The sequence below is a fragment of the Nyctibius grandis genome, chromosome 20 (genome assembly GCF_013368605.1).
Source record: "Nyctibius grandis isolate bNycGra1 chromosome 20, bNycGra1.pri, whole genome shotgun sequence".
NCBI lineage: Eukaryota > Metazoa > Chordata > Aves > Nyctibiiformes > Nyctibiidae > Nyctibius > Nyctibius grandis.
The window spans coordinates 5,831,072-5,844,646 of record NC_090677.1 but is presented as its reverse complement, the minus strand read 5'-3'; the positions used below and the strand labels follow the sequence as shown (position 1 = coordinate 5,844,646).

Sequence of the window (13,575 nt, the reverse complement as noted above, 5' to 3'; positions counted from 1 at the left end):
GTGTTCCGTACAGAGTTTATTCAATTTGATCCACAGATCTTCTGTATCAGTGGGAACAGGAAAGTAAGAATGTCTTACAGAAAGCTCACTGATTTCAATACTTTTAACAACACTGTTTTTTTATAAAAATAGCATCTTTCTACCCTCACTTCTGTGAACTCCCAAAATACTTGGAGGGGAAATACTGTTCTGTGAGCACCAGGCTAGACACCTAAGGCCTGGTATGCATTTGTTCTAAAGCTGCTTCTCATTGCTCTGGCAGAATAAAGGGATCTTACGGTGACTGGTGAGTCCCTGTTGTGCTACCACAGCTCTAACTGAGTATGAGAAATAAGAAACAGATCCCTACAGTTTTTCAGAGATGTGTTTAGCCTCTGTGCTGTACTTACATTACAAATATGGTCACTTTCTTTTGATAGGAAATTGCATTCAGCTTTGAATATTAAAAAATAAAAGATACGTTCCCACCAACTGCAGTGGCAACGTATCTATGGTTTTGTACAGTTGTTAATCTTTTGGTCTTATGGAACTGTATTCAATGCAGTAGTAATTTAAATCCAAAACCTGCTAGAAGTCAGAAAAAACATGAGTTCTACTTAATTCATGAAATGCTTTACCTAACCTACTGGCTTTGCTGAAGAAACTTACTATTTGTTTAAAATGAGGGTGTGATGATTCTACTCTTCATGACTGTGCAATAGAATAGAAATGTTTAGTTAAGCAAACAAGCTCACCTTTTAGACTTGGGAAAAGATAACGAAGAAATTGAAGTGAATAATTTTAAATTAATTAATAAGAATTAAATGTCAGTCCTTACCTCATGTTCTGCTAGATCCATTGCTAAAATGTTTTCTGTACTTCAGCATAGTTTAGAAGAAAAATAGAAGAGTTTCTTGACATCCTCTCTTTCTGATGTGTGACATTTTCCAAGTGTTAGTGTATTACAGAAAACTGTACTAAAGTATGTCTTTGTTTCTTCCTTACTCAACACTGCATGAACAACTGCACAAATCAGTATATAAATACTGGTATCTCAGTGACTGTTAGAAAACTGGAATACTCATTGGTTTATTTAATTTTAATTAATAAAAGTCTGTCCTTCCAGTCAAATGCAACTGTAATTCCTTTAAGCATCAGAACTAATTATATCAAGACAGGGTGTATTTCCTGGAACGAGATGCTTGCTCCTCAATTTTTTCTTTTCCTTTTCTTAAATACACTGAGGTTTTTTTTCCCCCACTGAAAAAACTCAAGAGATGGGCAGATAGGGTGCTGATACAGTGTCTGATAATCCACTTCAAATAGTGACAATGATGTCAATTATAGAAGTTCAGAGACAAGAATATTTTAACCTTATTACGTAGTACTCTTTTATGTAATAATAGTGGCAGGCCAGTCACATTTACTATCTTCCTTACATACCATTAGAGAAGAAACATGTAATGTTTTAGGAATGCTAAAGACTATATGCATCAAAGACTGGGAAATTGCCACTCAAGAACAAGACCTTGAGGTTAAAATAGTTCTCTGAAAACACTGGTTTTGAGTGTTCAGCAGCATTCAAAAAAAGCAAATGCTAGGCTTTATTAGGAAAAGGCTTCTGAAATGTAATTATGCAACTGTACAACTCTGTGGTATACCCACAGCTTTACTACCCTGTGTAGGTATGGTGCATCTTTCCCCTTGCTTGTCCATTACAGGGCACATAATAGGAAAAGGACAGCTAAGATCTTCATGAATACAGGTATTCTTTCCTCCAGTACAAAACCAGGAAGTCATTAAAAGTAACTAGCGTGAGTTCAAAACAAAAGGAGATGGTTCTTAACACTGTGTTGTTAAGTTGCAGAAATCTTGTTGCAGAATGGTTATTCTAAAAGCTTACCGGGGTTAAAAAAATTACTGGACAAATTAATGAAAAAATATCAAGGACTATTTAATGTATTGAGCGTATCCAAAATATGTGTGGTTAAGTAAATCCTTGAATGGCTGCTCGAGGATGGGAGACCATATTGTGGAGGTATCATGAAACACATGCCATTATCTCACCGAGTTCTGCATATATTCACCATTGTCAGCAACAGGATATTGGCCTAAATGAACCTACGGTCTGACCAAGTGTGCTCATTTTTATGTACTTTATCCATAAAACTTTACAAGATGCTATGATCAGAGCAGGGACCCACACAATACAAAGAAGAGGCTTTTATAGGGGTAAAGATAACATTCTACACTACTTTAGCAGGATAAAGTACTAAAAAAAAAAATTAAAGCCTCATGCCTTATAGCATATCCAAATCAACCATCAACAAATGTTAGAAAGAAATGTACTCTGTAGAGAGGATATTCCATAAGGAATCCTCTACATATTACTCAGAAGCACCTGGTACAAGCAACACTTGCTTACCAGTGAAACCAAACACTAGGCTGCAACAGAAGGACAATTAATAAATTCTTAGGTTAATCATCCCACAGACAACTCATGGTTACCAGCTAAATGCCTCACATTCTTAGCTAGAGATCCTGGCAAATTATGAGAGGTTCTTTCCCATACATATTGAAGGTAGTGAGGTGTTAACAAGAGCTTTCCATAAGAACAGGATCGTAACTGACTTGCATGCAGAAGATGCAGTGGTGTTTTACCTGATAGAAATAACACCACAGAAACCTCAGAGTGATTGAATAAATTATGCAGTGAGTAAAACCACAATGAAACCAACATTCACAGTGAAAAAGCTACTGGTACAGCAGTGGCACAAAAGATCAAGACAAATCTGCAGGGAAGGCTGACTGTAAACAATAATGTTCTTGCTTTCCTTTGATATGAGGACTCATAATGACTGTGTAAGGTGTGTAATGCAAATGCAGCTTGCAAGTCTGATACCTCATTGGCCTCTTTCCCTGTCCACTTTGTGCAGTTGGCGTAATGGATGTGTTTTTTTTTTTCTTGGCCTTCATCTTAAGACTTCTTCTAGGTCATCACTTACTGAAAACAGCCATCAAGGTCCTGAGTGGACTAACACATGTTAACTCTCCCGGAATCTGTATAGCTTTGGTCCTTCAGTCACTGGTACTTGTACACTACATTGCTTTGAAGTGCAACAGAAAGCTGGAAAGTCATTGTTTTTTAATATTACTTCTTGTATTTATTAATTACTACATCAAATTGCCTTTCCGTGAAGGGTATGAGAGGTCTACCATCTGAACCATGTGCACTGTGGTTTTAAATGGTTTATTAAACACTGAGACAACTTTTCCTCAGTATAGTTTTAGGTGGTACTGCAACTGGCTTTGTGATTTAATTCTTCACTGCAACTAGATTTCTGTTTTCCTTTAAACCAAGTCTGCTAGTGTGGCTCATTTCTGTGGTTAAAATGCCACAGGTTTTAGCCACTAGGTATCTATCTTTGCAGCCACTGACAACCTGTTCTTTTTCTCTTCTGAATAAGATGTTGAATGTAACAGTGAAAATGGGCATAGTTGTGGGAAAAAAGGCCCGCTGCAATACTCGTGCACTCTTTGTTACTTTCAAATGTAATTATTCTGTTCTGTGATTTGATCTTTCTGTTCTTAGAATATGTATATATTTTCTAAATTATTTGTGTATATAAGGTATGGTCTTTAATGAAGAAAAGCAATGCAATCAGGAGCTTTGCACAGTTTGTTTCAGACAATACATTTGGAGAAAAAAAAAACCCACCTGCCTAAAGATGCAATTGTCTCAACTTCTCAGTAACTTGGTTGAAATGTAACGCTTGAATTTTGATAAAAACAGAGATGAGCAGTAAGGGCACAGAATTACTTGCCACTGAGTTTTTTAAGTTTCTTGCAGCATACCAAATCTCTGATTTCATTCCTTTGCTAACCAAGTCAGCAGCATTTCTCTTCTGAATCTGTCTTCATGTTGATTCATACTGGTATAATGACACACAGACCCACTACTATAAATATAAATGTATAACTTATTGCAATGATTTGTTACTTGTAAGCCTTTAGGTAAGATGATCCTGTAATCAGAAGACCTTTTTGGCATATATGCTTGGATCATATTGATCAGCTGATAATTTTGAAGGATGCCTTTTTAATTTTACTTTCAGGAAAACTTTTTTGAAGTACATGACTACCTGGTTCTATTGAAAAAAAACGTTTCATACTGATCCCTACCCTACAGTTCCGGAATTTAAAAGTAGGTAACATTTTATTGCATTGATGTATAGATCCTGTCTGAAAGACCACTGTACATGGAGGAGTTAGTGACCTGCACAGCAGTTAACCTGAGCAGGGCCACGCCTGCGCTGCTCTGACAAACAGGATTTTACATGGCACCTCAGCGAGTCGAAGTGCCTTTCTTACTGAGATCCTAAGGGACCAGCACCTCCCAGTGCAAAACAACTGGAATACTGAGGAGGCTTTTAATAAAGACCTTAACCTAGAACACACTCCATTACAATCAGGATGTACTGCCTGCCTCAATTATCCTAGGGCTTTCAGGTCTCAAATTTGACAATTAACTCGGAACAATCTTACTTTAAACTAATTTTATTATCTATGTACTTGTGATTAATTTGCCTAGGTTTATGTTTTCAGTTGTTAACTCTGAGTCATCTTAAGGTGCTCTGAGTATGGACTGAAACGTAACTGAATTCTGCTAATTGTACCGCACTGCATCCCTTTCCTTCAACCACAGGAAGAGGGATTTATAAAAATCTGAAATGAAGAACAGTGTATCAGAGAGGTGCTGCTGTGGCTGGCAAGTTATAAAATACTGCAAATACAGTTTCAGGGTGGGGTGCGGGTGTTTTTTCCCTTCTTAACAGGAAAACTGTATGAACGATGTAGTTCCACAGTTCTCAGTTTTGAATCTCTGAAATTACATGCAGTGTGAACCAAAATAATTCATTTGAAAGTGTTTCATGAAGAGGGAAAAGGTCAGAGAGATATAACAATAATTCTTCATTATGCAGTGATTGCTTACTTTGTGTTCTTGCTCAGGTGTGAAGCTAAATGGAGGAAACAGAGCGAGGTTTTTGCTTTTCTTCCTTGTGTGTAGCTTTGAATACTGAAAATGCTACCATACAGTACCGTGGTCCTGTCAACTGCAAAGGCAGAGTAACAGCTGAGTCACAGGACAAGTGTGAACAGTAAAGTGATGCGGCCCAGATGACAGTCTCTCTCAGAAGTGGTAATAGTTTAAGTGTTTATGGGGTAGGCCAAGCTCAACAGCAAGTGGTGAAAAAGTGTCAAGAAAAGTATGCACAGGAAGAATGCAAGGACCTGTATCTTATAAGTTACCTGAAAATTGGTACAATGTAGAGCTATCTATTGTCACTTTCAAAGCAAATCACAGAAATCCATTTTACGTGAAATAAAAATTCTACGTAATGTAGATGTTACTGAAAGGCAACAGGTGAAATACTTCCACTGGAAGTATTAATTCTGCTGAGAAAGGCACTCATAAAACTTCAAGTGAATTCACGTTCCAGTCTGGGCACAAAATTCTTGAAGAACCCTTCAAATTCAGGGTTGGACCAAATTCAGAGAACAGTTATTAGGTAGCCCAGAGGAATGTAAAGTTTCTTTTATTCTAGGACACGAAGAGAGCAAGGCATAGGAAATGTGGCAAAGTAACAGCTGAGAAAAAGGAATTACTGGTGTTTACAAATACCCTGAAGATTAAAGAAAACACATGGTGAGAAGAGAGCTCTGTAAGTTAAAGGATGACTTGGCACAGGGAAAAAGGTGTCTAGTCATATGAGGAATGAGGGGATCATATTAAGCATCTTTGTAATAGGAGGAGTAAAGGCAAGATTGTCTTTTTTAGTAAGTCTGACACACATCTGGCAATGATTGTAGTTGTGTTCACCACAGAGGTATTGGAAGGGCTGCTTCGGTTGTTGTCTTAGCCAGGAAAATGAGCACACTTACTGATGTACGTAGATCATGGTTTGGGTTTTCTGGTGGGTTTTTCGGAGCTATCTGATGCTTTAAAAAAACAAGGGAAATAAACTAGATCTTATAGCTCTAACCATTTTGCATTTGATGATGATATGTGTTTCTTCTAAACACGAAAAAAAAATCACGTCAAGACTTGGAGAGGGCAAAACTCTTGACTATCCAGAAGAGTATTTACATGGAGTTTCATTTCACATCAGTGCTCCAAAGAAATGGCCAGCGGCGGGGGGGGGGGGGGGGGGGGGGGGGAGATAGGAAAGGTAAGCTAGGTACAACAAAAGCACAGATTCTGTAACATATATAGAGATTAGGGTAGAACACAGAGAATTTCAAAGACACAGAAGACAAGTCAGTAACCTTAAAGATGCAGCATGTGTCCAGAACAGTAAGCCCGCTCAGCAGACCTTGATGCCAATGCAACAATGCTGTGTTCTTCCATCTAAGCTGACTCACCTGACATAACTCCAGTTGTTTCTGGGTAATGTACCCAAAGGAGTCAAGAATAGACTAGACTATACTACACATCTGAAATGTTACGGTCATAGCTTAAAGCACCTGTGAATATATGTATTTAAAATGTTACACTGATAAAGGAGGTTACAAATACACACATATGTACAACCACATATGTACATAAATATATGCAAATACACATGTGATATATGTCTGTCTGTAAGTGTATGTAAACAGACACAGCGATATTTATGAAGGAGAGAATCCAGATAGGATCCTTCCCAAAGGAAAGGAAAATCAGACTGGTACATCTAAACATGTCACAAGTGGTTTTTGTAAGTGACCTTCTTAGGTGTTGGAGGGAGTGTGTACAGATTAAATTGTTGCATAATTAACCCACCTGATTGGCAATCAGCCGTGCTAGGATATCCATCCTTGATCCTGAGTCTGAAATCATCTTGGCTGCATTGATTACATCAGATGTGTTCTTCAGTGGTCCTCTGCCTCTTCAAATAAACAAAAGAGGTGTAAGTGGCATGTAAAGATATCACAGCAAACAAATGACAAGTTATGTTATAAAGTCTTTCTTATGTTGTTGTGGATAATAAAATCAATAAATATTGTGGATTACTCAGTACTTCTTAATGACGGTCCGCCTATATGGGAGGGAGCAAGTAGTTACGACATGACGGGTGGCTGTGGTTCATTCACAGGCGGTGCTTCCCTGGCAGCTGGGGCGGGTTTATGGTACGGCACGGTAAGTGGGCTTCCCTCCTTCCTTCCTAGCTAAGTTCCTAACTTCCACACTTCCTAACTTCCACACTTCCTAACTTCCTAAGTTCCTAACTTATTAAGTTCCTAAGTTCCTAACTTATTAAGTTCCTAAGTTCCTAAATTCCAAACTTCCTAAGTTCCTTACTATTACTGTTAAGTTCCAAACTTCCTAAGTTCCAAACTTCCTAAGTAACTTCGTAACTTATTAAGTTCCAATCCTCCTAACTAACTTCCTAACTTCCTAAGTTCCTAACTTATTAGGTTCCTAAGTTCCTTACTTCCAAACTTCCTAACTGCCAAACTTCCTAAGTTCCTTACTATCACTGTTAAATTCCAAACTTCCTAAGTTCCAAACTTCCTAAGTTCCTTACTATTACTATTAAGTTCCACACTTCCTAAGTTCCTAACTTCCAACTTCGTAACTTCCGAAGTCCCTAACTTATTAAGTTCCTAAGTTCCAAAATTTCAAACTTCCTAAGTTCCTTACTATTACTGTTAAGTTCCAAACTTCCTAACTTCCTAAGTTCCTAACTTATTAAGTTCCTAAGTTCCTAAATTTCAAACTTCCTAAGTTCCTTACTTCCTAAATTCTCAAACTTCCTAAGTTCCTTACTATTACTACTAAGTTCCACACTTCCTGAGTTCCAACTTCGTAACTTCCTAAGTTCCTAACTTATTAAGTTCCTAAGTTCCTAAATATCAAACTTCCTACGTTCCTTACTATTACTGTTAAGTTCCAAACTTCCTAAGTTCCAAACATCCTAAGTTCCTTACTATTACTATTAAGTTCCACACTTCCTAAGTTCCTAACTTCCAACTTCGTAACTTTCTAAGTTGCTAACTTATTAAGTTCCTAAGTTCCTTACTATTACTGTTAAGTTCCACACTTCCTAAGTTCCAAACTTCCTAAGTTCCTTACTATTACTACTAAGTTCCACACTTGCTAAGTTCCTAACTTCCAACTTCGTAACTTCCTAAGTTCCTAAATTATTAAGTTCCAAACTTCCTAAATTCCAAACTTCCTAAGTTCCTTACTATTACTACTAAGTTCCACACTTCCTGAGTTCCAACTTCGTAACTTCCTAAGTTCCTAACTTATTAAGTTCCTAAGTTCCTAAATATCAAACTTCCTACGTTCCTTACTATTACTGTTAAGTTCCAAACTTCCTAAGTTCCAAACATCCTAAGTTCCTTACTATTACTGTTAAGTTCCACACTTCCTAAGTTCCTAACTTCCAACTTCGTAACTTTCTAAGTTGCTAACTTATTAAGTTCCTAAGTCCCTAAATTCCAAACTTCCTAAGTTCCTTACTATTACTACTAAGTTCCACACTTGCTAAGTTCCTAACTTCCAACTTCGTAACTTCCTAAGTTCCTAAATTATTAAGTTCCAAACTTCCTAAATTCCAAACTTCCTAAGTTCCTTACTATTACTACTAAGTTCCACACTTCCTAAGTTCCAACTTCGTAACTTCCTAAGTTCCTAACTTATTAAGTTCCTAAGTTCCTTACTTCCAAACTTCCTAAGTTCCTTACTATTACTGTTAAGTTCCAAACTTCCTAAGTTCCAAACTTCCTAAGTTCCTTACTATTACTGTTAAGTTCCAAACTTCCTAACTTCCAACTTCGTAACTTCCTAAGTCCCCAACTTATTAAGTTCCTAAGTTCCTAAATTTCAAACTTCCTACGTTCCTTACTATTACTGTTAAGTTCCAAACTTCCTAAGTTCCAAACATCCTAAGTTCCTTACTATTACTATTAAGTTCCACACTTCCTAAGTTCCTAACTTCCAACTTCGTAACTTCCTAAGTCCCTAAATAATATTAAGTTCCTAAGTTCCTAAATTCCACACTTCCTAAGTTCCTTACTATTACTATTAAGTTCCACACTTCCTAAGTTCCAAACTTCCTAAGTTCCTTACTATTACTACTAAGTTCCACACTTCCTAACTTCCAACTTCGTAACTTCCTAAGTTCCTAACTTATTAAGTTCCTAAGTTCCTAAATTCCAAACTTCCTAAGTTCCTAACTTAACTTCCTAAGTTCCTTATTTCCTAAATTCCAAACTTCCTAACTTTCTTACTATTACTATTAAGTTCCACACTTCCTGAGTTCCAACTTCGTAACTTCCTAAGTTCCTAACTTATTAAGTTCCTAAGTTCCTAAATTCCAAACTTCCTAAGTTCCTTGCTATTACTGTTAAGTTCCACACTTCCTAAGTTCCTAACTTCCAACTTCGTAACTTCCTAAGTCCCTAAATAATATTAAGTTCCTAAGTTCCTAAATTCCACACTTCCTAAGTTCCTTACTATTACTATTAAGTTCCACACTTCCTAAGTTCCAAACTTCCTAAGTTCCTTACTATTACTACTAAGTTCCACACTTCCTAACTTCCAACTTCGTAACTTCCTAAGTTCCTAACTTATTAAGTTCCTAAGTTCCTAAATTCCAAACTTCCTAAGTTCCTAACTTAACTTCCTAAGTTCCTTATTTCCTAAATTCCAAACTTCCTAACTTTCTTACTATTACTATTAAGTTCCACACTTCCTGAGTTCCAACTTCGTAACTTCCTAAGTTCCTAACTTATTAAGTTCCTAAGTTCCTAAATTCCAAACTTCCTAAGTTCCTTGCTATTACTGTTAAGTTCCACACTTCCTAAGTTCCTAACTTCCAACTTCGTAACTTCCTAAGTCCCTAAATAATATTAAGTTCCTAAGTTCCTAAATTCCAAACTTCCTAAGTTCCTTACTATTACTATTAAGTTCCACACTTCCTAAGTTCCAAACTTCCTAAGTTCCTTACTATTACTACTAAGTTCCACACTTCCTAACTTCCAACTTCGTAACTTCCTAAGTTCCTAACTTATTAAGTTCCTAAGTTCCTAAATTCCAAACTTCCTAAGTTCCTAACTTAACTTCCTAAGTTCCTTATTTCCTAAATTCCAAACTTCCTACTTTCTTAATATTACTATTAAGTTCCACACTTCCTAAGTTCCAACTTCGTAACTTCCTAAGTTCCTAACTTATTAAGTTCCTAAGTTCCTAAATTCCAAACTTCCTAAGTTCCTTGCTATTACTGTTAAGTTCCACACTTCCTAAGTTCCAAACTTCCAACTTCGTAACTTCCTAAGTTCCTAACTTATTAAGTTCCAAACTTCCTAAATTCCAAACTTCCTAAGTTCCTTACTATTACTGTTAAGTTCCACACTTCCTAAGTTCCAAACTTCCTAAGTTCCTTACTATTACTACTAAGCTCCACACTTCCTAAGTTCCTAACTTCCAACTTCGTAACTTCCTAAGTTCCTAAATTATTAAGTTCCAAACTTGCTAAATTCCAAACTTCCTAAGTTCCTTACTATTACTACTAAGTTCCACACTTCCTAAGTTCCTAACTTATTAAGTTCCTAAGTTCCTAAATTCCAAACTTCCTAAGTTCCTTACTATTACTGTTAAGTTCCAACTTCCTAAGTTCCAACTTCGTAACTTCCTAAGTCCCCAACTTATTAAGTTCCTAAGTTCCTAAATTTCAAACTTCCTACGTTCCTTACTATTACTGTTAAGTTCCAAACTTCCTAAATTCCAAACTTCCTAAGTTCCTTACTATTACTATTAAGTTCCACACTTCCTAAGTTCCAAACTTCCTAAGTTCCTTACTATTACTACTAAGTTCCAACTTCGTAACTTCCTAAGTTCCTAACTTATTAAGTTCCTAAGTTCCTAAATTCCAAACTTCCTAAGTTCCTTGCTATTACTGTTAAGTTCCAAACTTCCTAAGTTCCAAACTTCCAACTTCGTAACTTCCTAAGTTCCTAACTTATTAAGTTCCAAACTTCCTAAGTTCCTTACTATTACTGTTAAGTTCCACACTTCCTAAGTTCCTAACTTATTAAGTTCCTAAATTCCAAACTTCCTAAGTTCCTTACTATTACTGTTAAGTTCCAAACTTCCTAAGTTCCAACTTCGTAACTTCCTAAGTCCCCAACTTATTAAGTTCCTAAGTTCCTAAATTTCAAACTTCCTACGTTCCTTACTATTACTGTTAAGTTCCAAACTTCCTAAGTTCCAAACATCCTAAGTTCCTTACTATTACTATTAAGTTCCACACTTCCTAAGTTCCTAACTTCCAACTTCGTAACTTCCTAAGTCCCTAAATAATATTAAGTTCCTAAGTTCCTAAATTCCACACTTCCTAAGTTCCTTACTATTACTATTAAGTTCCACACTTCCTAAGTTCCAAACTTCCTAAGTTCCTTACTATTACTACTAAGTTCCACACTTCCTAACTTCCAACTTCGTAACTTCCTAAGTTCCTAACTTATTAAGTCCTAAGTTCCTAAATTCCAAACTTCCTAAGTTCCTAACTTAACTTCCTAAGTTCCTTATTTCCTAAATTCCAAACTTCCTAACTTTCTTACTATTACTATTAAGTTCCACACTTCCTGAGTTCCAACTTCGTAACTTCCTAAGTTCCTAACTTATTAAGTTCCTAAGTTCCTAAATTCCAAACTTCCTAAGTTCCTTGCTATTACTGTTAAGTTCCACACTTCCTAAGTTCCTAACTTCCAACTTCGTAACTTCCTAAGTCCCTAAATAATATTAAGTTCCTAAGTTCCTAAATTCCACACTTCCTAAGTTCCTTACTATTACTATTAAGTTCCACACTTCCTAAGTTCCAAACTTCCTAAGTTCCTTACTATTACTACTAAGTTCCACACTTCCTAACTTCCAACTTCGTAACTTCCTAAGTTCCTAACTTATTAAGTTCCTAAGTTCCTAAATTCCAAACTTCCTAAGTTCCTAACTTAACTTCCTAAGTTCCTTATTTCCTAAATTCCAAACTTCCTAACTTTCTTAATATTACTATTAAGTTCCACACTTCCTAAGTTCCAACTTCGTAACTTCCTAAGTTCCTAACTTATTAAGTTCCTAAGTTCCTAAATTCCAAACTTCCTAAGTTCCTTGCTATTACTGTTAAGTTCCACACTTCCTAAGTTCCAAACTTCCAACTTCGTACTTCCTAAGTTCCTAACTTATTAAGTTCCAAACTTCCTAAATTCCAAACTTCCTAAGTTCCTTACTATTACTGTTAAGTTCCACACTTCCTAAGTTCCAAACTTCCTAAGTTCCTTACTATTACTACTAAGCTCCACACTTCCTAAGTTCCTAACTTCCAACTTCGTAACTTCCTAAGTTCCTAAATTATTAAGTTCCAAACTTGCTAAATTCCAAACTTCCTAAGTTCCTTACTATTACTACTAAGTTCCACACTTCCTAAGTTCCTAACTTATTAAGTTCCTAAGTTCCTAAATTCCAAACTTCCTAAGTTCCTTACTATTACTGTTAAGTTCCAAACTTCCTAAGTTCCAACTTCGTAACTTCCTAAGTCCCCAACTTATTAAGTTCCTAAGTTCCTAAATTTCAAACTTCCTACGTTCCTTACTATTACTGTTAAGTTCCACACTTCCTAAGTTCCAAACTTCCAACTTCGTAACTTCCTAAGTTCCTAACTTATTAAGTTCCAAACTTCCTAAATTCCAAACTTCCTAAGTTCCTTACTATTACTGTTAAGTTCCACACTTCCTAAGTTCCAAACTTCCTAAGTTCCTTACTATTACTACTAAGCTCCACACTTCCTAAGTTCCTAACTTCCAACTTCGTAACTTCCTAAGTTCCTAAATTATTAAGTTCCAAACTTGCTAAATTCCAAACTTCCTAAGTTCCTTACTATTACTAAGTTCCACACTTCCTAAGTTCCTAACTTATTAAGTTCCTAAGTTCCTAAATTCCAAACTTCCTAAGTTCCTTACTATTACTGTTAAGTTCCAAACTTCCTAAGTTCCAACTTCGTAACTTCCTAAGTCCCCAACTTATTAAGTTCCTAAGTTCCTAAATTTCAAACTTCCTACGTTCCTTACTATTACTGTTAAGTTCCAAACTTCCTAAATTCCAAACTTCCTAAGTTCCTTACTATTACTATTAAGTTCCACACTTCCTAAGTTCCAAACTTCCTAAGTTCCTTACTATTACTACTAAGTTCCAACTTCGTAACTTCCTAAGTTCCTAACTTATTAAGTTCCTAAGTTCCTAAATTCCAAACTTCCTAAGTTCCTTGCTATTACTGTTAAGTTCCAAACTTCCTAAGTTCCAAACTTCCAACTTCGTAACTTCCTAAGTTCCTAACTTATTAAGTTCCAAACTTCCTAAGTTCCTTACTATTACTGTTAAGTTCCACACTTCCTAAGTTCCTAACTTATTAAGTTCCTAAGTTCCTAAATTCCAAACTTCCTAAGTTCCTTACTATTACTGTTAAGTTCCAAACTTCCTAAGTTCCAACTTCGTAACTTCCTAAGTCCCCAACTTATTAAGTTCCTAAGTTCCTAAATTTCAAACTTCCTACGTTC

At 36.2% G+C, this 13,575-nt stretch overlaps 1 protein-coding gene across 4 annotated transcripts in view; it reads right to left on the bottom strand.

Annotated features, from left to right (window-relative positions):
• The window catches only part of CTNNA3 (catenin alpha 3), a 515,833-nt gene that overhangs the window by 16,231 nt on the left and 486,027 nt on the right, over positions 1–13,575 (bottom strand). For all 4 annotated transcript variants that reach the window (XM_068416489.1, XM_068416488.1, XM_068416490.1 and 1 more), the window contains one exon: positions 6,803–6,908. In XM_068416489.1, coding sequence (XP_068272590.1) covers positions 6,803–6,908 — 106 coding nt within the window. The remainder of the gene's footprint in view (positions 1–6,802; positions 6,909–13,575) is intronic.